General features: G+C 41.0%; 1 protein-coding gene across 1 annotated transcript in view; it reads left to right on the top strand.

Moving 5' to 3' along the window:
• ATP11A (ATPase phospholipid transporting 11A) overlaps positions 1–25,028 on the top strand; it is a 183,812-nt gene that overhangs the window by 92,571 nt on the left and 66,213 nt on the right. The window contains 6 exon segments of the mRNA XM_030568828.1: positions 3,518–3,625; positions 7,762–7,890; positions 8,555–8,595; positions 8,597–8,656; positions 16,446–16,496; positions 21,907–21,971. Coding sequence (XP_030424688.1) covers positions 3,518–3,625; positions 7,762–7,890; positions 8,555–8,595; positions 8,597–8,656; positions 16,446–16,496; positions 21,907–21,971 — 454 coding nt within the window.

A 25,028-nucleotide genomic window follows, 5' to 3' on the forward strand; every position in this document is an offset into this window, starting at 1 on the left:
GTCCCCTGCCCTCATGGCAGGACCAAATACTGTCTAGACCATCCCTAATAAACATTTATCTAACCTATTCTTAAATATCTCCAGAGATGGAGATTCCACAACTTCCCTAGGCAATCTATTCCAGTGTTTAACTACCCTAACAGTTAGGAACTTTTTCCTAATGTCCAACCTAAATCTCCCTTGCTGCAGTTTAAGCCCATTGCTTCTTGTTCTATCATTGGAGGCTAAGGTGAACAAGTTTTCTCCCTCCTCCTGATGACACCCTTTTAGATACCTGAAACTGCTATCATGTCCCCTCTGTCTTCTCTTTTCCAGACTAAACAACCCAATTCCTTCAGCCTTCCTTCATAGGTCATGTTCTCAAGACCTTTAATCATTCTTGTTGCTCTTCTCTGGACCCTCTCCAGTTTCTCCACATCTTTCTTGAAATGCGGTGCCCAGAACTGGACACAGTACTCCAGTTGAGGCCTAACCAGCGCAGAGTAAAGCGGAAGAATGACTTCTCGTGTCTTGTTTACAACACACCTGTTAATGCATCCCAGAATCATGTTTGCTTTTTTTGCAACAGTATCACACTGTTGACTCTACTATGACCCCTAGATCTCTTTCTGCCATACTCCTTCCTAGACAGTCTCTTCCCATTCTGTATGTGTGAAACTGATTGTTCCTTCCTAGGTGGAGCACTTGGCATTTATCTTTATTGAACTTCCATCCTGTTTACCTCAGACCATTTCTCCAATTTGTCCCAGATCATTTTGAATTTGACCCTGTCCCTCCAAAGCATTGCAATCCCTCCCAGTTTGGTATCGTCCGCAAACTTAATAAGCGTACTTTCTATGCCAACATCTAAATTGTTGATGAAGATATTGAAGAGAGCCGGTCCCAAAACAGACCCCTGTTGAACCCCACTCGTTATACCTTTCCAGCAGGATTGGGAGCCATTAATAACTACTCTCTGAGTACGGTTATCCAGCCAGTATGCACCCACCTTATAGTAGCCCCATCTAAATTGTACTTTCCTAGTTTATCTATAAGAATATCATGTGAGACCGTATCAAATGCCTAACTAAGTCTAGGTATATCACATCCACCGCTTCTCCCTTATCCACAAGGCTCGTTATCCTATCAAAGAATGCTATCAGATTAGTTTGACATGATATGTTCTTTACAAATCCATGCTGGCTATTCCCTATCACCTTACCACCTTCCAAGTGTTTGCAGATGATTTCTTTAATTATCTGCTCCATTATCTTCCCTGGCACAGAAGTTAAACTAACTGGTCTGTAGTTTCCTGGGTTTTTATTATTTCCCTTTTTATAGATGGGCACTATATTTGCCCCTTTCCAGTCTTCTGGAATCTCCCCCGTCTCCCATGATTTCCCAAAGATAATAGCTAGAGGCTCAGATTCCTCCTCTATTAACCCCTTGAGTATTCTAGGATGCATTTCATCAAGCCCTGGTGACTTGCAGGCATCTACTTTTCTAGTGATATTTACCTTGCTCTTTTTTATGTTATCTTCTAAACCTACCCTCTTCCCGTAAGCATTCACTATACTAGACATTCCTTCAGACTTCTCAGTGAAAACCGAGACAAAGAAGTCATTAATCATCTCTGCCATTTCAAGTCTCCCGTTACTGTTTCACCCTCCTCACTGAGCAGTGGGCCTATCCTGTCCTTGGTCTTCCTCTTGCTTCTAATGTATTGATAAAAAGTCTTCTTGTTTCCCTTTATTTCCCATAGCTAGTTGAGCTCATTTTGTGCCTTTGCCTTTCTAATCTTGCCTCTGCATTCCTGTGTTATTTGCCTATATTCGTCCTTGTAATCTGACCTAGTTTTCCATTTTTATATGACGCCTTTTTATTTTGTAGGTCACGCAAGATCTCTTGTGGTTAAGCCAAAGTGTTCTTTTGCCATATTTTCTATCTTTCCTAACCATCGGAATAGCTTGCTTTGGGCCCTTAATAGCGTCCCTTTGAAAAGCTGCCAACTCTCCTCAGTTGTTTTCCCCTCAGTCTTGATCCCCATGGGACCTTACCTATCAGCTCTCCTGAGCTTACCAAATCCGCCTTCCTGAAATCCATTGTCTCTATTTGCTGTACTTCCCTTCTACCCTTCCTAGAATTGCAAAACTCTATTATTTCATGATCACTTTCACCCAAACTTCCTTCTACTTTCAAATTCTCAACGAGTTCTTCCCTATTTGTTAAAATCAAATCTAGAACAGCTTCCCCCCATAGTTTTTTCAACGTTTTGAAATAAAAAGTTGTCTGCAATGCAGTCCAGGAACTTATTGGATAGTCTGTGCCCTCGCGGTGTTATTTTCCCAACATTATCTGGATAGTTGAAGTCCCCCATCACCACCAAATCTTGGGCTTTGGATGGATTTTGTTAGTTGTTTGAAAAAAGCGTCATCCACCTCTTCCACCTGAGTAGGTGGCCTGTAGTAGACTCCCAGCACGACATCACACCGTGTTTTTTACCCCTTTTAGCCTAACCCAGAGACTCTCAACACTCCCATCTCCTATGTTCATCTCTACCTCAGTCCAAGTGTGTACATTTTATATATAAAGCAACACCTCCTCCCTTTTTTTCCCCTGTCTATCCTTCCTGAGCAACTATACCCATCCACACCAACATTCCAGTCGTGTGTATTATCCCACCAAGTTTCAGTAATGCCTACAATGTCATAGTTGTATTTATTTATTAGCACTTCCAGTTCTTCCTGCTTATTACCCATACTTCTTGCATTTGTATATAGGCATCTAAGATACTGGTTTGATCTTGCCTCCCCAGCTTTGCCCTGACCCTCCTTTCTCTCTGCCATATAGCCCGTGCTCCCTCCTGTTTCCAACCCATTTCCAGGTCTTGTTCCCCACTTACCTGTGGGCTTTGCTCACCTGTCCCCGTCGAACCTAGTTTAAAGCCCTCCTTACTAGGTTAGCCAGTCTGTGCGCAAATAAGGGCTTTCCCCTCTTTTCGAAAGGTGAACACCATCTGTGCCTAGCAGTCCTTCCTCGAATAGCATCCCGTGGTCGAGGAAGCCAAAGCCCTCCTGGCGACACCATCTTCGCAGCCAGGCAAACTCCCCGGTTTGTAGTTCATTTCCAGCCCTGTAATCACTTAATATTGAGCCCAGCCTTACCAAATGCATTCTGCACACGTTGTCTCTTAAGCAGCCACTCTTATAGAAACCTTCAGACCACTTGGGCAAGGAGTGGTGGAAGTTGAGCTGGATTTTACCCATTATTCACCAGAGATCAAGAAGTGACTCTGCATTTTTTCATATACCTAACTCACACCATCAGATTACCTTCCCTTATGTTTGTTTAAGCACCTCTGATTTGCTAAATAATAAACTATTGAAGATTTTAGTGATATGCTTTACTTTTAATTATCATCTTGTAATGGAAAATTCTTTAACTATTTTTGTAAGAAAGCTTTGATCTACAACTGCAATGTAAAGTGTGGCTAGCTGCATTTCCTTAACTTTATTCCATTCCACTTTGCTGTTTCTAGGGTTATGAAGATTGGCTTCGACATAAAGCAGACAATGCAATGAACCAATGCCCTGTTCATTTCATTCAGCATGGCAAACTGGTTAGAAAGCAAAGCCGAAAATTAAGAGTAAGTATCAACTAACACTGGGTTTTCTTTTAGGGATCAGGCTTAACTCTCTCCCACTCCCTCACTTGCAAAACAATTAGACAAAAATGTAGTACACTCAAGATTACAGTATCACTACGTGAATATGGAAAATAAAATTTTAGAAAAATATTTTAAAACACGATTGAATAAAATATTGTAAAAAGCTATAGCATTTCCTTCCTCATCCTTGCTTTGCTAGGCTCTCCCCTATCCATTCTCTATGCTGGGTTGTCTCTCTACCCTCTTTTCCATTCATTATTCTTTCTTAACTTCTAGCCCTTCACTCATGGTTTTTCTTCTGTTTTCATATCTCTGTCTGTCTGTCCATCTGTCTCCAGCAGATAGCGTCTCTTAATCCAATTTTGATGCAAAATCCATTGACTAATTCCTCTCCTGGCAAAGAGGACACAGCCGAATAAGATACAATCCTTGCTTTGTACCTTTTCAGCGTCATAAAGCCACTCCTTTAGATTTCTACTTTTGTACCTGCATCCCTGATATTTTGGGGGTTATTTTTAGAAACTAATGTCTGTAAATTGTCATAAGCAAAACAGCTTGCCTACCTGGGTTCTATTTTCAGAATGTCAGCAGTTTGAAACAATTGATGGTCATTTCTTTTGAAATACTTTTTTTTTTCCTGGTGCCTCCTATTTGCCAGAATTCTCTTGTCAGAGCTCGTGGCAAAATTTCTTGTGACTCTTCCATTTGTGTTCTGATCTTTCAGTAGCCTAGTATTTTTTTAAAGACGATTTATCCTTATGACAGAGTATTTTTTGGGTCCCTTCATCTTTCCTTTTCAAAAAGCAGCTGTAGTTCTACTGCCAATCCGGTATTCTTAAATCCTCATGGTCAAAAAAATTACTCTTGCCACCATTTTCAATATAAATATAATTCACTGTTTTGTTTCTTGTAAACATAAGCACATTTAATTCTGGTTCTGTAATTTTTGAATTGGAGTGTTGCACTTCTAAGACTTCTGAAAGCATGCTCCATACCTCGTCCTTCTCAGATTTTGGAAGGCACTTCAGACTCTTAAACCTTAGATCAAGTGCTGTAGCTATCTTTAGAAATCTCACATTGATACCTTCTTTGCGTTTTGTCATATCTGTGATGAAAGTGTTCTTAAAATGAACAACATGGGCTGGGTCATCATCCGAGACTGCTATAACAGGAAATATATGGCAGAATTTGGGTAAAACAGAGCAGGAGTCATACAAGGAGTTGAGTCACAAAATTAAGGAATCTATTATTTTCTTAACGAGCAACATCAGCATGGAAGCATTTCCTCTAGATTGGTGGCCAAAGCATGAAGGGGCATACAAATGTTTAGCATATCTGGCACGTAAATATCTTGCAATGCTGGCTACAAAAGTTCTCGTTTTCAGATAGCATTGTAAATAAAAAGTGGGCAGCATTGTCTCTCGTAAATGTGAACAAACTTGTTTGTCTTAGCGATTGGCTGAACAAGAAGTAGGACTGAGTGGACTAGTAGGCTCTAAACTTTTACATTGTTCGCTTTTTTGCAACAGCGTTACATTGTTAACTCATATTTAGCTTGTGGTCCTCGTTATCGCAAGACCACTTTCTGCAGTACTCTTTCCTAGGCAATCATTTCCCATTTTGTATGTGTGCACCTGATTGTTCCTTCCTAAATGGAGTATTTTGCATTTGTCCTTATTGATTTTCATCCTGTTTACTTCAGACCATTTCTCCAGTTTGTCCAGATCATTTTGAATTTTAATCCTATCCTCCAAAGCACTTGCAACCCCTCCCAGCTATTATCGTCCATAAACTTTATAAGTGTACTCTCTATGCCATTATCTAAATCATTGATGAGATATTGAACAGAACCGGACCCAGAACTGATCCCTGTGGGACCCACTTGTTATCCCTTTCCAGCATGACTGTGAACCACTGATAACTACTCTCTGGAAATGGTTTTCCAACCAGTTTTACACTCACTTTATAGTAGCTGCATCTAGGTTGTATTTCCCCTAGTTTGTTTATGATTGTAGTAGTATAATGTTTCCTTGTTTCTGCACAAACATGTAAGCAAAGTGGAGTGTTAATGCCACGGGCTAATTGTTAGAAGCACACACTCAAATAATCTTACTGACCTCTTGTATTCCCCTGCATCATCATTCCTGTGACAGATCTGAAGCCTTCATTCCCATTCTCTAGTGGCAAATCTGTTTTACCCATAGCCACTAGATGCCAAACCATCTTGGATTCCTTTTGTTGTTTCTTAATCCCAGTGCCTCCAGGCTGTTTGGACATTTTATGGCACCAGTGTGCCTCTGAATTACTATATTATAATTTTAAGAAATGTGATTTGAATATATTCACTGGTATCATGCTCTGAATTTTTTTTCTTGTTTCCGATTCTTAAAAAGAAGAAAATTCAACCCACAAAACTATTAATACAATATTATGGCTGAGAATTTAAATGCATGTACGTTTTTCTGTAGCAAAAATGACTTGGTCTTGTGTTGTGTTGTGTGTTGGCTTCAACCATATCTATGGAAGGATAGATCTTTCCATAGAAACCTGATTTTTACCCTCACTCCTTGTAAGGATCTGACCACCTGAAACTTCACATTGTCAGGTCTTATCCAAGATTGACACTTGGGGTTTTTGGTACAATTTATCCATACTTAAATCCACAAATGCGTTATTGAGGCTGAGACTGAAGAATTTATCCTTTCATACTGCCGAGTTTGTCAGATCTGTAGGAACTGTAGGAACCTGAACAACTCCTGAAACATTTTAAAACCCTAAGGAAACTTTTTATAGGAAAAAAATTTTAAATGAAGTTATGGTTGAAATATCACTTCAATCAAGGTTTTTTTTCCCCCCATTGTAGTTTTCTCAAATGCAAATGTTAACATGAAAAATCTAATGTAAGCAAAAATACCCAAATTATATGAAAGTATGCAGATTTGGACGTTGGGTCGGTGGCTGAGCTAATTCATTTGGAATTCCTTCCACAATCTGGGAAATGTAAAAATACATTTTACCAAGTCCTACCTAAATTGTCTTGATTTTACTTTCATTGTCAATTACCAAAATATTATGCATCATTAGAACTGCTCACCTCCTAAAAGTTCGTTTTGGTGATGTCAAAATTCAGTGTTAATGTCATAGTTTTCTGTTACGAAATTCATTGTGAGCACACAGAATCCTTCTGACAAGAGCACAATGATTAACTAGAAAACTATTTAGATAAAGGCATACTTGGGGGGAGGGATAGCTCAGTGGTTTGAGCATTGTCCTGCTAAATCCAGGGTTGTGAATTCAATCCTTGAGGGGGCTGTTTGGGGATTTAGTTGGGGATTGGTCCTGCCTTGAGCAGGGGGTTGGACTAGATGACCTTCTGAGGTCCCTTCCAACCCTGATATTCTATGATCTTAGCATGATAAAGTAGGCAACCCAAGAAATCCACATTAATCAAATGTTCAGTTCATCAAAATTCCAAAATTTAATTTTTGACATTTTTCATTGAAACTTTGATATTTTAACACCCCCCCATGACTAAATTCTTGCAGTTTTTTTACCTTTGACTGCTGTACTTAAATTGAGTTTAAAAAATATATCAGAAGCTGCCTCTGCTGGGGAAAAAAATCTTTAAAGGAATCTCTTGACTGTGGGAGCTACTTTGTTGTATGATGGCACACTGTAAGAAACAGGCCGTGAGACATTTGGTTTATGTTAACTGTCCACAGGCATGGCCCCCGCAGCTCCCAGTGGCTGTGGTTCGCTGTTCCCAGCCCCACTGTGCATCAATGTTTTTATCTGTAAAATAGGGATGATACCACCACACATGCAATCTAGAAGGGATGTTGTAAGGCTAATTAAAGAATGTGAAGTGCTTTGAGATCCTCAGAGGGTAGATACTATACGAGTGCTAAGTATATATTTATTGTCTTACAGGATGTAGTACTCCTTTTGAGAATTGTATCTGCAGTTCCTTAGTCTTGTGATGAAATCTCAGCCCTATTAAAGCCAATGAAAATTTTTTCCTTAGACTTTGATAGAACAAGGATTTCATTGTTGGAATCTAATCTTTAGGCTATTTAATTAATGATAAACATGGTTTTTTTCCTATTTTTTTAAAGGTTGGAGACATTGTGATGGTAAAAGAAGATGAAACATTCCCATGTGACTTAATATTTCTATCAAGCAGCAGAGGGGATGGAACATGTTTTGTTACAACAACTAGTTTGGATGGTGAATCTAGTCATAAAGTAATAAAATACTATATTTTTTCTTTTAAAAATGCTATAACAAACTTTTTTGCATACAGTGCACAATAACATCCTGTATAATAGTGCAAGCATAGATACTGGTTTGTGTGTTGTTGGTTTTTTTCATTTACACTGTCATTAACTTATTTCCATACCATTGAACCATTTTATGAAGAATTTTGTAACTGTGCTGGCTTATGTATACTTGCACTTTTATATGTGCCCAACATGGGCACCCAGAGGTGAAGCATGAGCTAGAGTTTGTGCATGCATATACATATGTTAAATCCTGATTTGTGCAAGATTGGGGGCACTGAGGCATGCACCCATTTGGAAATGTGAATCTTTTATGTAAAAGGTTAAGAAAAAGCAAAAATATTTCACTTAGATTTAGGCTGCTTAGATTAGAGGAAAAGAGTGATCGGTTTTCTTTGCAGTATGAACTATATGTGAGTTATGACAGGCAGAGGAAATTCCAGTTCTCTATTTGGAAGTGCTTATTTTTTAATGAGAATCATTATTACATGGTTCTTGACCGTCTTAACACAAAATATGGAAAATTTACCGACTTCAGGGCTCTTCTTTCAATTACATAAATAAACTTGGTCCACTGCATGTGTTCTGGCTTCTTTTTTTTTTGTTACACCTTTCTCTTTCATTCTAGACTTACTATGCTGTTCAAGATACCAAGCATTTCCTAATGAACAGATATCGATGCATTGCATGCTACCATTGAATGTGAACAACCTCAGCCTGACATTTATAAGTAAGAAATAATTTGTATTTTTAAGCTTTAGTGTATGCTACTAAGGTATCCTGTAACAAACTATAAAATAATGTAATTATTAAAGGGATGTTATCAATTCAAACTTAGCCCAAAATTTAAATTTAAGATAACTAAATAAAAATTCAGTGAAGTGGCTGATTTTTTAAAGAAATGGTCTCCTGCAGTATATTGGAAACCTAAGCATTGCAATCTAAGAACTTCATAGTGAAACTGATTTTCATTGTCCTATCCAAGCAGACAGGCAATTCAAAGGCAAGTAAGGAGCATAAATAGTGACGTGTAAATTTGATTTTTAAAATCTTTCTCCTACATTTTAAGAGTTCAAAACATGGGCTAAGAAATATGTACTTTGCAACCTCACAATCCCTCAGTTTTTTACTTAGTTCTAGTTGTGTATAGTTAGTACTCTTAGTATTAGTGTTAGCTTAGTTAAGTGTTTTCCCTGGTGATGCCTCACCAGGGTTCAAACGTTGTCCATGATGCAGAGGGGTGATTCCTAAATGGTTTGTAAGTGTATGTATAGATATCATTTGGCAGCCCTGCAAATGTCCAATTGAGATGTCACTTAAGAAAGCTATTGACGTAGCTTGTGCTTTCATAGAAAGAGCTCATACCCGTGGAGGGGGTATAGCCTCACCTATTTTGTATGCAGCCTTGATATAGGATGTTATCCACTTAGTATTTGTAAAGAGACTGCCTGGCCCTTCACACAGTCCACGTACAACACAAGTAGACGAGGCAAAGCATGACAAGGTTTAGTCTAAAAGCTAGATGTCATCTGATGTCTAACCTGTGAAGGTGCTGCTCTTCCAGGGATGATTGTGGCTTAGGAAATAAAACAGATAAATACACCACCTGGTTCAAATGAACTGAGAGACTTCTTTAGACATAAATGTTGGTTACAGTTGCAATGTCAGTTAGTCTTTGGACACCTGCGCATAAGGAGGCTCTGCCATCTAAGTCCTGTAACACTCAGACTCTCCTTGCGGATGTTATCGACACCAGGAATGCAGTTATTTTTACACAGAAAGGAAAGTGACAAGATGACTGACCAGCTCAACCAGAGGTCCCATCAGAGCTAAGCAAAAGGTCCCATGACTGAGGATGCAGCAAATTCTCCAAGATGTCCTGGATGCAAGCCAACATCAGCTGAATTTCATGGGCCAAGGTCACACTGAAAACCACTTCCATTTTGCCTAATAGGCTATTCTAGTAGAGGGCTTTCTACTATTGAGTAGGACCTGTTGAGCAGCTGGCAAACATTGCTCTTCCTCTTCATTCAACCACTGAGGAGCCATGCAGTGAGATGCAGGAAGCTGGGCGCAGGATGCAAATTGCAACTGTGATTCTGTGTGAGCAGGTCAGGGTGGAGAGAAAAAGATATGAGAGGCTGAATGACAACATAAGAAGTCAAAAAACCAACACGACGATCTCGTCAAGCCAGGGCAATGGGGATAAACTTAACCCAATCCACTTTCAGCTTGAAGATGACCTGTGGAATGATAGAGATCAGAAGTAAAGCATAGAGGAGAGCTGATTGCCACCTGAGTTGGAAGGTGTTGATCAGAGAGGCCGGACTGAGGGCCCCCTCTGTTGCCCCCAAGGTCAGACTCCAGGCTCCCCTATAATGGCCTGCCTACATTTGTAACTCAGAATTCATTTCATCTGGTTTTAGTAGGTGAAAGGGGGTGGCCCGCCCTCAGGGAATTGCCAGGGTTTTACCAGAGGGTTTCTTGCCAACCTTTGGAGGACCCCCCAAAACAGACTAGCTCTGTTAACCCCTGGGAGGAAACAGATACAGCCTTCCGCTGAAAGGATTTACACTCAGGCAGTAATTCTTCAAAAATAAAAGTAACCTTTATTTAACGCTATATTTCCTAATTCAATAACTCTAAAACACATAATAATATTAGGAAAACACAGCAGATCTAAAACATGTACTAAAGAAATAAATCACACATTTTCTTAACAAACACATAAAATCCTATTGGCGCAGATGCACATTAAAGTATGCAAAATTGCAATATCCTACAATTGGAAAACAGCTTTATAAGTGACTGCATTCTAGATGTGATGGCCAGTCACACACAGGAGACTGACAGCAAGTTCTTAAACATTAAAACTATACATATAACAACAAAGCATACATACACAATCATCCATTTTTATCATCCCACACATACACATTTGCATTTTACATTATATGTATATTGGAGTCATTACGTTATTTCTTTGATATCTTCCCTTCTGCTCTGTCAAAATGGGATTGATACTGCTGCTATTTTTTCACCGCTTGCTGCTACTTAGTGATTTAGCTTTTTTTGGTGGACTTCCTTCTCTGCTGCTTCTATCCACACACACATGCCTTCTCCCTTTCCCCCTCCACATACACACACGTGCCTTTCTGCTTTCACAGACAAACTAACTGAAGCCTCTCAGCTCCTTGCCTTATATACAGATTTTGATCTGTTCCGATTGGTTGTTTCTTCAATCCGTATCATTATCATCCAATCAGCTTCAAGTCCTCTCTGTCAATAAAAGTTGGACCTGATTGAAAACCTGCACTTTAAAGATGGACCTGTTTGAAGATCTGTGTTCGGTCTAACTGACCCCACCCTTCAGGTTTCTGGAGTGACCTTTATTTCACCCCAACCAGCCTTCTTGCTATTGGCTGAATTGTTCTAAGGCCTCCCTGTTGGTTTTCACAGCTTTGGTTCTTGCTACCACTATCTTGCTTTCTCTAGCTGTAACAGCTTAAACTTTGTTATTAACTATCTAAATACTTATAATTACCAAATATATGTATATATGCACCTTAACATTGTTTCACTGTCATCAGTCCAGTTTCACTAATTTACATAAACCCCAAATCTCAGTCTTTCCCTGCTTCAGCTAATGGTGACAGATCAGTACTATTGATGCTGGACAGTGCCTCAATGCTGATCAGTGTTTTCAGCACACAGAGAAACTGGAAAATCCTTTGTATCACCTCAAGAGTAGAAGAGATGGCATTTCCTGTTTTCCCTTGTAGTAAATAGGTCGACTGTCAGGCTGCACCCAAGCTGTGAAGATGATTTGCAGAACACTGGGCTTCAGAGACTACTTGTGACTCAGGTTAAAATTCCTGCTGAGATGGTCCATGAGATGGTTCTGGGCTCTAGGCAAGTGATCAGCTATCAAAGTGATACTCTTCTTGATGTAGAACTGCCACGGCCTGGATGCTTCTTCGCAGAGCACTCTCTGGAGTGTGTTACCCACCTGTAAAAATAATGCATTGCAGTGGAAATGTTGTTAAGTATGTTAACCACTGAGCCCTGATGCGGTCTAGATCTAGAAAACTGTGATGTGCATTATGTTGATATGCGGCGAAGCACCCTGCTTCGATCAGAGACACTGAACATTCAGCAACACCAGATGTGCTCCACAACCCATCAGAGAGGTGTTGGTGACCACAGTCCTGGTTGTTAAGAGCCAGACAAAGGGAATGCCCTGACATACATTCCTTTGAACAATCCACCATTGGACGGAGGCGAGGATCAACAGAGGGAGGTGGATTAGGAGGTGACAAGTTGGAGGGTAAACTATCCTGAGCCGCATTTGAAGAGGAAGAAAGCAAATTGAACCACCTGAGTGCATGCAGACATGTGGTTCAAAAGCCTCAGACACGTGCAAACTGTTTTGGAAAATTGAAACTGTAGACCCCAAGACAAAAGTGAGAAGTCTGAAAATGATCAGTCATGAAAAAAACTCTCAAATGTGTAGAGTCTATTAGGGCCCTAGTGAACTCAATTTTCTGAGTGGGGACCAGTGTTGACTTCTCACTGTTTAGGATGAAACCCAGATGGTGAAGCAAGCACAGCATAATGGTACATGAGAATATTTTCTCCGGACCTGTCCCTTAGTAACCAGTTGTCAAGATACAGAAAGACATGGGTTCCTTGTTCCTGAGGTCTGCCATCTCCATGATCATACACTTGGTTAAAAACCCAAGGACAGAAGACAGACTGAAAGAGAGGACTACATATTGAAAATGGTGGTTTGCCACAATGAACTGGAGGAATCTTCTGTGGCTCAGGAGGATCCCCACATGAAAATAAGCATCCTGAAGGTCCAGAGCAGCAAACCAGTCATTAAGTCAACCCAGGAGAATAGTTGACAGGGTTACCATTCAGAGATTCATGTATCCTGTATATTTGATGAAGCTGCATAAGTCAGAAATGGATCTCACCCCTCCTTTAGATTTGAGAACCAGAAAGTACCAGAAATAAAAACCCTTGATGCTGGTGCACCGGATGAACTTCTTCCACTGCACTCAGAATCAGTAAAGATTGGACCTGCTCAAGGAACATTATCCCTTGAGAGGGATCCCTAAAGAGAGACTGGGAGCGAGTGTGGGGAGGAAGAGCGAAGAGGAACTGGATAGCATAGCCTGATCTAACAATGCTTAGGACTCATCTGTTGGTGGTAATCAAGCCCCAAACACTGAGACAGCTACCCTGTCCCCAAGTGGGGGTGAGGAAAGCGGGGAGAATGAGATAATAAAAGTCCCAACTGGACAAAGGAGTCAAACTTGGTGCTTGGGGGTGCTGTAGGTCATGTTGACTGGTAGAACCCAGAGGCCGAATGCCCCCATTTGGGACCTAAGTCCTTTTCTAGGTAGTTCCGCTGTCTCAGGGGAGGGAAAGATTGCCCAAAGGGGTGTTGAGGACAAGTGCTGCTGCTGGCACTGTTGCTGGGCACTGTAATGGCACATTTTGGCCACCAGCATATATACCCCCAAGGAACATAGAGTAGTCCTAGAATCCTTGATGAAGTGCAAAGTTTCATTGGTTTTGTCTGAAAAAGTACCTGACTGTCAAAGGGCAAGTCTATTGCCTGCTGCACCACAGGAGAAATGCCCAAATTGTGCAGCCAAGGTGCCCTTCTCATGGTCACAGCCGAAGCCATCACTCTGGCCAAAGTGTCAACCATGTCAAATGCACACTGCAGTGACATCTTTGCTACCAAACAGCTTTTGGCAATAATCACCCAAAATTTCTCCTTGGAGGCTTCAGGCAGGTGGTTTGTAAACTTAGACATAACTGTCCAATTTACAAAGTTGTACTTGGACAACAATTCCTGCTGGTTAGGAAACAACATTGGCAGGGAAGAGATGTAGATCTTTCTACCGTTGTGTCCAGCCTTTTAGAGTCCTTGTCCTGAGGAGTGTACTTAAATTTGCCCTGCTGAACTATGTCGTTCCCAGCAGTTATGACCAGGGATATGGGGGCCGGGTGGAAGTAAAACCCCTCAAATCCCAGCATCAGTACAAAGTAGCATTTCTGCAAACACATTCCCCTAGGTGGCACCAAAGCTGGCATGCTCCAAAGAACCTTTCCAGGTTCCAGGTGCACATCATTAATGGGGAGGATCACTTTCCTTGGGATCTAGCAAATTACAGATGTTCTCCTGCAAGAACTCCACCTGAATGCTCAAGGAAGCAGCCACACACCACAAAGGGTCCTTGAAGGCCTTGAAATCCTCAGGCACTAAAGGAGAGCTGGGCACCGCTGAATTTGTCCAGGGACAATGAAGAGGCAGTTAACTGTGACAGTGATGGGTCATGGACCCCGATGGAACAACTCTGGAGGCTCCACAATGGGGGGAAACACTGGTGCCTGAACTTTCAACCGGTCAACAACCCCAGCCATTGAAGCACCAATTGATGTTGCCTTGAAGTGGGATGGGGAGGGCAACCTCCACGATCGAGGAGCATCTCACAGATTCTATGGGGGCTACAGAGCATAAGAATAAAACATTGGTGGCCAGTCAGCACCAGGCCACAGGTTCCATCCCTATGGCAGGAAGAATGCTGAACTCAGTACCAGTGCTGCTCCCTGAGCAGTCCTGGAAATGGGCCAGGTGGTGGAGAGCGGAAGAGGATCCTGACCTGGATGCCGAGGAGACGGGTTTCAGGGCATAAGAGTGGAGCCAGCCCTGAAGGCACAAGCAACTGGCCTGACTCGTCTGTCACCCACAGCAAGAGAAGGACTGGTGCAATGGTGGAAACAGCATAGCCAGCACAGAGTATGCCTCAACTGTCTCTGGCGCTGGCAATGGTGTCAGTGCTCAAGTCAGTGGTGATACCAGTGCTGCTAATAGTGCTGATAATGCTGTGCAGGGAATGCTGCCACAATAACATTGGCACCGCAAAGGAGTTTCCCGGTGTTAAGGAGATCCCTTGTATTGAGCCCAGCAAAGGCCTCACTTCAACATTCTGCGTGCCCATACACCTCAAGGCTCAGCTGCCCATCCAGGCAGTGAGGCTGAGGATGCCATAGCCCTGGCAAAGTCTTGGACCAATGGTGAGCTTGGAATGGAAAGGCAAAGGAGATCTGCCATCTTCTGATATGCCACTAGTGTGGAAACAACCAATGCTGGCATCACGCTCAATACCAGACTCAGTGGGTGGCCCGGGACTGAAACTGGAGTCAATGGTATGTGGTCTCGCACATCCCTTCATAGGACTGGGGAGCAGTTGGAAGGACCTGCTTCTTCCTGCATGCTGAGGGTCAATAACAGTACTCTTCCTGGAAGAGAAAGAAGAGTCTCCACAAAGCCTGGAGCGGTCTTGATTGGTCTTGGTACCTTTTCCTTGGCATACTCGATGGAGAGTGTCTTCTTCACCTCTTCAGAGAGGGGCCAGTTCTAGAGTGCAAGTCAGTACCACTCATCGAGGTCGAGCGTGACTTCTGATCCTCCATAGGTCTTGATGCTGAGACAGACTTCCTGGCCTGCTTGAGAAGATGCTGCTTTAGGCAAAGGTGTCTAGCCACCTGAGTCCATTTTGTGAACGAACATCTCTTTGATGTAAGCCTCGCCTAAGCAGAGTAAGTTCCTGTGTGAGGGTTGTTACTAGAGATTGCCTGCCTCCACCCTTGACACACAATGTTAGAGCCCTGGTGAGGACATCACCAGGGAAAATACTTAACTAAGCTAACTAATATTAATACTAAGGGTACGTACTAACTATATGCAACTAGAACAATTAAGTCTAAAACCAAGGGACTGCAAGGTTAAGAACCACACAGAGTTCTGACTCCAGCCACCATTAGTAAGAAGGAACTAACCGGGGGTGGAGGTAGCGCCGCCTCATTGTAGCCGAGGGAGGGCTATGGCCATGAGGCACAAGTGCTGCCTGCTATGGGTACTGCTAGGCAAAATTGTTCAGCTCTGGTGTTCTGGGCATGCACACATCTAAATGGAATACACAGCTGCATCACTTCTTGAAGAACTACAATTATGGTAAGTAACCGTATCTTTCAGGAATTGAAAACGAATGGATAAATGTACTCTAATTAGAAGGTCTGCAAGTAACCTTAGAACCACATTCGCCTTTGTTACACAGAACCTTTTATTGACTCACTGTTATAACTGATGTCTTCAAATGCTGGCTTATAAAAGTGAAGTTTATAAAAAGTTTAATATGTTTTAAATAAATCCAAATTTTCAGGCTTCCTTCTCTATTATTTTGATTATGTGTTGTCCATATAACATTTAATGAACTTTTATAGCATGTAGAACCTTCATAGACAATTTTTAAAATAATCTTCCTCTTAATGTATTTTTGCAAGTTTTTTTTAGAAGTGAGATGCAGGGTCTGAGTATATAAAAATTCAGATATTAAAAATGTTTTACAAATATTTCTCAAGTTATGTTTGTGTGCATATGTTCTATATAAAATACATTAATATCTGGCATTGATACTAAAGTACTTTTCCTCTTACAGATTTGCTGGTCGAATAAATGTTTACCATGATAGGAATGAACCTATTGCAAGGTAAATCAGAGAGAGGGTTTTTAAGGTACAATACCTAGGTTTCTTTTGTCCCTGAATATGTGGTGATCTTGAGGGAGAAGTATGTTGTCTTGGTTTTATAGTAGGAATTTTTATTTTAAAAGTTTTCAAAATTCAGGTTTATGTATAGCAAATATTTTATGCTTCATCTATTCAATCAGCTTTTTTTATGTTACATTTTGTTTTTTAACATTAGGTTTGTGATCTGTTTTGATAGCACTTTGTGGTTGTCTGTATCATAGATGTCTGAATGTAAGGTTAGCAATTGATTTACTACATTTATATAGTATTGTTTACAATCCCAAATTGCTTTGCATGCACAGTATATAGATATTTCAGACATTACTTCCTTGAATAGCTTAATTCAGTTCTGCTTGTATTGTTCTACATAGGTTCTTACGCTACCCTTCTCACTGTAGGATCTCAGCACTTTCCAGTAGTACATTAAGCAACCTGACTGTCTGTCACATGTAGTTCATTCTTTCTCATCTTCTCTGCAGAGGAAGAATTGTGTGTGCAGTGTAGCGTTTTTTGTTTTGATAGCGGTTTGGGGGTCTGTTTGTTTTAAATATACATATTGCTGTGTTTGTTAGAGAAGGCGAGTCAAAGAAGTACAGCTTCTTCATGGAATAGAAGGTAATGGTACTGAGTTCATTCCTCAGTCTGTCTCCTGCACAGACAAGTTTCATCCATGTGGTAGAAAGTTCCATTCTGCCTGAGGAATTGAGTTGTCAACCACGGTCCTCATCTAAGGAGTTTTTAGATATACTGGGCCTAGGCCACTGAACGCCTTGAAAATCAGGACCTCAACCTTGAACGTGACTCACTATTCTGAGGAACCTGAGAGAACAGCAGTCATATGCTCTTATCCTTCATACTTCAGTGTATTGCAAACAATATGCAGGGTGCACAACTGAGGGCTGTGATCCTGCCTCATAGACAGAGTGCTGTCAAAGTTCACAAGACTCCACACAGGCAGGCAGATTGCTTTGCAGGATAGGGGTCTAACATTGCAGACAACACTGAGCAGTCACAAATTTAGTGTTTTCTTATAATAAAGCTTCTTAAAAATTAGAATGAAAAATTTCAGAGAGAGAGAGAGAGACTTAACTCGCCACTAGAGTGAAACGTGGCAGCAAATAATTATGCACAGCAATATCACTCAACAGTTTGGAACAGGAAGTGAAGAAATTTTCAACTGGAGCTATTGGGGAAACTTGGAGAAACAAAATATACGGGCAGTACGTCTTCCCCTGTTCTGTCTGGCAAGAGCCCATATTACACAGCATGCATTTTCCACAGATCAATTTATCTGTGGAATATAAACTCTAATTTGCCGACTTCCTCTCAGTTTGTTGTCACCTGCATGTTGGAAGCATGGAAGAGCAATTCTCTTTTTCTGTATACTTTGTTACTATTCTTCTGCAAGAAAAGAGAATGAAGAACCACAGAAGCAAAGCTAGAGAGGAAAAGCAAAGATGAACAAAGAAGCGCAAGGAGGCGCCATTTCTCCTGTCTGCACTATCAAGGACCTCATCTGCAGAGGGAAAGAAGATCCCCCTCCTGTATGTGCATCTGTCCAGATCTCAACCCAAAGAGAAGAAAAGCAATGGAACCAAGCTCTTCCTTTTGTAGCTACTTGCAGGGGCCCAGTAACCAAGGAGACAGCCAGGGCTCTGCATTCTCAGTGGCTCCTGTTAAGCCTTTGCTTAACCTCAGTAAGAGACTGCAGGGTGTCAGTTCTCTTATCAGTGAGCCCAGTCGGTGAGGGAAATTCCTGCTATTCCAGATCTTCCTGGCCCTCCCTGCTTAGTTTGTCAAGGTGTTCTGGCTCCCTCAGGAAACTTGTGTACCCCATTAGCTGCAAGTGCTTGCACAGGTCTAGCTGATAACATCTGACAACAGGATTGCACAGGTATATCTGAGAAGCCTAATTCAGGCAGCAGAGCAAACCATTGCAACTTGAGCAAATTTGAAATGTAAATCAGTGAGCTAGTGAATTATAGAACCTTGCAATGCCATTTTTATAAAGGCACTTCAGTACGCTACAGTGCTGTAAGACCAGGGCCTGTCCTACACTTATGACCCCATTTTACCGTTTGTTTGCTTTGGAGGGTAATCCTTTCAAACATAGCATAGATTCCAAGGCAGACCCTGGCCTTCCACACCACTCTGGGCTCATTTCCATCTTCAGAGGTTCCCACTCCTTCAGTGGCATTGACCTTTTCTCCCCTCACTCTGTCTGTCAAGGAGTCAGTCCTATATGGTGCTTCCTCCTCTCTGCATGCACTGGGTCTGAGGTATGTACTGCACCATCCTCATTCTTGCCATGATACTTGCCTCTTGAACTCAGACTTCTTTTGAGTCTAGGAAATGAGACTTTCCTTGTTGTCTCAACCCAAAACTCCAGCATGTTGGTATTATCATTTGTGACCGGGAGAACATCCCACTTCCATACCTCTCTGTACTATGGGGTTGAGGAAGAAGAAAAACTCCTGGGTGGAGCCACACAAACAGTTACCCTCGAGCAAACTCAGGTAGCTCTTGCAAGCACTATTGGCTAATTTCTACGGCTCTTATGGGGGACATTCTCTCCCCTGAACTGACTGGCTATTTGCTTAAATCCCTTTACTCATAATCTCTTCACCTCAGTTTAACGCTACGTGCCTTCCATTTTTTCTTCTCTCTATTCCTTCCTTCAATATCCCGTCCTTTCCATTTAGCTAATCCTTTCCCACCAGAACACCTCACCTGACCCCTCCCCCCAATACGGCCAGATCATGGAACTAGCTTGATGTTTGCAAATGAAAACTCAGTTCACTCTGCTTGGATGTTATTGCTGTTCCCCTGTCCTTTTTTTTGTTTGTTTATTTAGATTATAAGCTCCTTTGAGGCAAGGACTGCCTCTTGCTCTCTGTATACGGTGCTTAGCACATTGGGGCCCTAGGGACTACATAATGCAAATAACAACCAGACTGCAGTAGTATATATGAACAGGTAATAGGAACATGTAGCTCTGTGTTCTTTTCCTTCCCCACTTGTCCCATCTGTGTTTGAACTTAGCCTTTCCCTGCCCCCTCAGAACAGTCTCTCTCTTAAACTGGGGAGCTCCTGTCCAGGACAGTGGGAAAGCGGAGCCTGCACCTCAGTTCTTCCAGGAGGTGTGCCAGCAGCTGAGTCCAGAACAGTCAATTGGCCTGACTCCAGCAAAACAGCTACACTAACCACATTTTGGAAAGTACTTCTGTCCCCAAACCATGGGGAAGATACATTGGCCTGTGACTGATGCAAGGAACTGGGATATTGTTTCCCTGGCCTAATCCTGTTCTGTAGAGCTGAAAGAGAAATTAGGCTAGATATAAATGATCCTGCTGGCTTCTTGGTGGCCCCATCGTCTTTGGTTTTCTGACCTCAAGAGCATCACTGTATACTTCTCTGTAGATGCCACCTAATAGGCCAGAACTGCTATCTGAGACCAGCCAGCTTCCCCAAATTACAATACCTAGCCTTGAGGGATGGCCTGGAGATTGAGCAGAGCTATTTAACTAATTTCTTGGAGGAAATTGCTGACTGGCCTTTGTGAGCTGAAGCCTTTGTGAGCTGGACAACATTCTCTTAGGTTAGTGTATCTTCATTCACTGGATATTGGAGAAAGGGGAGGATGTATAACGATGCTTCTTTTAGTGCATCCTCAGCATTTTACAGGCAGATTTCAAGAAGGTCCTAATTCAGTAATATTTCTCCAATAAAGTTCATAGCTAAAATTCAAACTCTAAGCAACTATTCTCTTTGCTTTGAGAGTTGCAATAAAAGCAAGGCCACCAATAAAAATACTATAGATGTAAGACTGTATTTTTTGTCTATAGCCAAACAATGAAAAGCTTGTCCTTGCATTGTAAGTGTCGCTATTCTTGTGGTGTGGTATGGTATGGTATAGCAAACTCTGGAGCATAAAGTTGAGATATCTGCCTCTTCTATTTGCCTCTTCTGTTTCATCTGTTCATAGCTGTATACTTTCAACTGTCACTACCAGCTTGTTGTCTTTTGCCACTGACACTTAGTTTGGCTAGTTGGTTTTCCAAGCTTCACTACATGTGAACCCTCCTTTGAGATGACACCATATACTACATCCACTATCTCTAAGGGCTTTTGCCAATTGGGATGGGAGAAGAGGGACATATGACTTTTTAGTAATCCTATTTTTATAGTCTTCTCCCATTCTACATCCCCCCCACCTCCCCTCAGGCTATTTAGGGGTGGATTGGGCCTTATGTAGGGACTATGACTGACACATTTTCCTCCTGCTTCCTGATTTGGTGGAGTCTGAATGCTGTCCATAAGACTTGTGTCCAGGAAGGATAGGAGAAAAGAGAAAGAGGATAAATAAGATTACTGGAAATAACCTTCCCTTATACAAACTGGCATTTGGTCCAGTCACCAGCATTAACAGCCGATACCTTACAGTGTCATGAAATGTCTACAAGTGGTCAGGTCCAGGCTTTAAATCTTTTCTAAAACACAGCACGTTTTAGCACAGTGCTGAAGCACTCTTCTAGTTCAGTGCTGACTCAAATTAAAAACACCACTTTTTTAATATCCAAACTTCCTTTCCATGAAGGACCAAGCAAAACAGATCATTAAATTCAACAAGATGGCAAAACAGTTTTCAATTCATTGCTGATATTTAGCACACACATTCTCAGCATGCCGTATAAAAATACTTGCTTCTCATAAGATATATTTGAAGTTCTGTATAAATTCTCAAAACTTTGGATGACTTAAAGGTTAGTTTATAGCAATCTGCGTCTAAAACTTTTGTTCCATCAAATTTCTTTACAGCTAACTTGAAAAGGGAGAGAGAAAGAGAGCTGGAAAGCAGCCATCTTTCACATCCTAATGAGTTTCCCATCCTAATCAGTGAACAAAATTAGACTGTACAATTTTCAGGGGTGAGCACTAAAGCAAGATAAATTGGTTACGATATGGCATGTATGTCTTGGACAATGCTGGTGGTACAAACTCCGTAATGCATTTTTCAGTTATCTTTGTATATTCAGGTTTATGGTCCAAATTCAATCTGAAGTCAGTGGTAGCTGCTGGATTCTCAATGCTTCTGTAAATCAGATTACAGGTGTCTAAGTATGAATTTAAGAGCTTAACTTTAGGTATTCCTATATCTAAAAATCTTGACCATAATACTTTAATAAAAAATCCCAAATACAAACTGTAAATGTTGGTTGCTTGTAAATGTAGACTTTCACTTAACCAAATGAGCAATACTTTACTTTCTGTAGCTAATACTGCCTGTTATGTTTCATGTGACTTTCATAACAATCTGTTTTCTATTTCTGAACACTTCATATATTTTTGATAATTCTTTATCTTTTTGTAGGCCATTAGGATCTGAAAATCTGCTTCTTAGAGGAGCTACTTTAAAGAACACAGAGAGAATCTTTGGTAAATATTTAAATTAATAAATGATGAAAATGCATTTTCAGTTAAAATGTAAACGTTAAATCAAGTTAAAAATCTATAATTACAATCACTTGAGCATAAATCTTCCCTTGCATTGCCTGAACTACATCTGCACCACAGAGTGCATTTTTGTCATTATTAAGAGAACTGAGATAATCACAACTGACATACAGTAGCAATGACACCCCCTTTTTTTTAAATAACAGTTGATTTAGTATGTAGTAATTGATAAGTACTAGCTATCAACAATAGACCTTGGAAAGTAATGTCCCTTAAATTCTGCACATAAATGTGTGACTTTAATCCACAAATTTGTTGGTTTGGTGTGGATGTGGCAGGCTAGCAGTGTGTGCTCAAAAGCTCAATTGTGTTAGCAGTTAATGAGCCATTGGAAAATGTTGAGTCTCTGTTGCTGAATCCTTAGGGCACATGAATTGTTACCCCGACCTAATATACATACAGCTGGCCAATATTTTCTCTTAAAACTGTTCTTCAGCAGAGAGTTGGATTTTCATCTCAACATTTTTTCCCCTCCATAAAGGGTCTGCTTTCTGCAGAAAATTTCAGTTTTATGTTTACAAACCAATCACCAAAAAATTGAAATATTTTTATTTGGAAATGCTGCCACGGTGCATCATGGAAGTTGTAGTTCAGTTGCTTCATGTCCCCATTCTCCTCTATGGGTCAGGCTTCTTGACCAGACTACGTGTCCCATGATGCACCACCTTCTTTTTCCAAGAGGGGAGACTATGAATGGCAAGATATCTAGAAAAATTTTGCAACCTTTTCTCTCCAGAAGAACCCAGCAGGAAATGACTAGAGGAGAGAAGTTGTCAAATTTCCCTCCCTTACTTGGAATAAAGAACAATGTAATTAGTATAATTAATATGTATTTTATTACTATTTTAAATTTCATAGGACTATTTTATAAACTCAGTGAAGATGTGTGTCAAGCTGAAATACTGCCATTTCTTGAGCAGTTGCTGTTGACCTTGTTAATAACACACCCAACATATGGAATTATCCCAGCACAGCACACATGCCTGAGTGTCTTATTTTTAGTAATGAGTTATGACTCAGGATACATTAGATCTGATTTAATGTGTACCTTGGATACATTTTTTTTTGCTTACAGCTGATTATAATTGCTGTATTTTTAATCTGTTTTTTTAGTCTCTGAAGATGTTATTAATGGGGCTGTGCAAAACTATAATAGTTTTTTAAATGAATGAGTAGGTTCTGCTGAAGAGAGCAAAATCTGTGGATTTCTTTTATTCTTGTATACATCATGTAGTTTAGGCTTGTTTGGAATACTTCTTATAACCTATCATTTAGTTTCTAAAATTGAAGCTGGACAAATAACCTAGAATTACAATATGGACTATTCACAAATACTTTGTACAGTTGCATTGGGTAACAACATGTCAAAAGGCACTCCAATGCAAGAATTGTGAAGGACGTGGTGTAGATTCAAGATGAAAAAATGTGAATTGGAAATGGAATGTGAATGTTGCTGCTTCTAATGCCGGTCCCTATGTGTATTTTGCTGTCAGTGTGCCTGAGTCTGGAAATTTTTTGCTAGTAGTGTCCATTGGTCTGCACCAAATGACCAAAAACGGTTTCAAGATCTGTTGAAGTTGTGGATAAGCTCCAGATTCTTCTGGAGCAAATTCAGGAGATACCTTTACAGACTCTTGGATAGTTTAGAGTGCAGGACCTAGCAGAGTGGCACTCTCTATTAACAGTGCCATCCTTGAGCATGCCGGGCTTGTGTGGCATGCTCCAGCAACAAGTGCACCTTACTCCTCAGAGAGTAGAAAAGAGGTACTTATTCCCAGACAAAGTAACAGCATTTTTATTTACTCATCCTGCCTGAATCTTTTGGGGGTTCAGGCAACCAGTGAACAAGTAGGTAATAGCACCCAAGGTCCGTCCCCCCCGATAAAGAAACCAAAAGTTTAGACCGCTTTGGAAGAAAGGTATTTACGTCCACCAGCATGCGATTCCGAATAGCCAACTACCAGGCCTTGCTATCGAGATACAATTTGTCAACTATTCAACAATTTCTGAATTCAGAGATAAGTTCCCTCCAGAGAATGGGGCATACTTTGAGGTCCTTATCGAGGAGGGTAGATTAGTGACTAGAACATCTCTGCAGGCTGCAGTTAATGCAGCTGACATGTCCTCAAGGTTAATAGCAATTGCCATTGTGTTACAAATCCTGGCAGCGCTTCTTGAGATTTCTTAGGGAGGTTCAATCAGCTGTAGAGGATTTACCATTCGATGGGAATAATTTATTTAGTGAAAAGACAGATGAGTTTTACATTCACTGAAGGATTCCAAGGCAACAGTATGGTCCCTAACTTTATGTACACTAGCACTAAAGATGAAGTGTCATAAACAGCCTTAGGAACCAAGACCACAACCCTTCTACCACCAAAGGGGATACAAACCACCACAGAAGCAATAGAGGATCCAGAAAACTAAACACAACACTCATCCTCCTTCCTCCTCCTTTCAGCAACAACTTCATATCAAGAGGTAATTTGACGAGACCATCAAGAGCTGCTAACCAACTGAGATGCCATTTCCTTCCAACCCAGACATCCATTTTGGTGGCTGAATAGCCCAATTTTTCCATGGCTAGTAGATAACAGACAAATGGATTCTTAACATCATCCAGTTCAGATACACAAAGAGTTCCTCTATCCTCCCCCTTCAAAACCCTATTCCCTATTAGGGGCCACTTTCATAAGAAGATACTAATTCAGGAGGTAGACTCCTACTCCAGCAGGGAACTGTAGAGCTGTTACCATCTCAATATCAGGGAGCAAGGGGGAGGATTTTATCCAAATATTTCCTCATATCCAGGAAAAGGAGGGTGGAGATCCATTTTAGACCTCTAATAACTCAGTGTCTTTATCTGCAGATTGAGACTGTGGATAGGGTTGCCAAGTCTGACTGAAGCTGTTCCAGGAACGTTTTTTCCTAACATGGCGTAATGTAATTTTCTTTAAATATCCTATTAAAATCTCCTGG

The sequence above is a fragment of the Gopherus evgoodei genome, chromosome 1, assembly GCF_007399415.2.
Source record: "Gopherus evgoodei ecotype Sinaloan lineage chromosome 1, rGopEvg1_v1.p, whole genome shotgun sequence".
In the NCBI taxonomy this organism is placed as follows: Eukaryota; Metazoa; Chordata; order Testudines; family Testudinidae; genus Gopherus; species Gopherus evgoodei.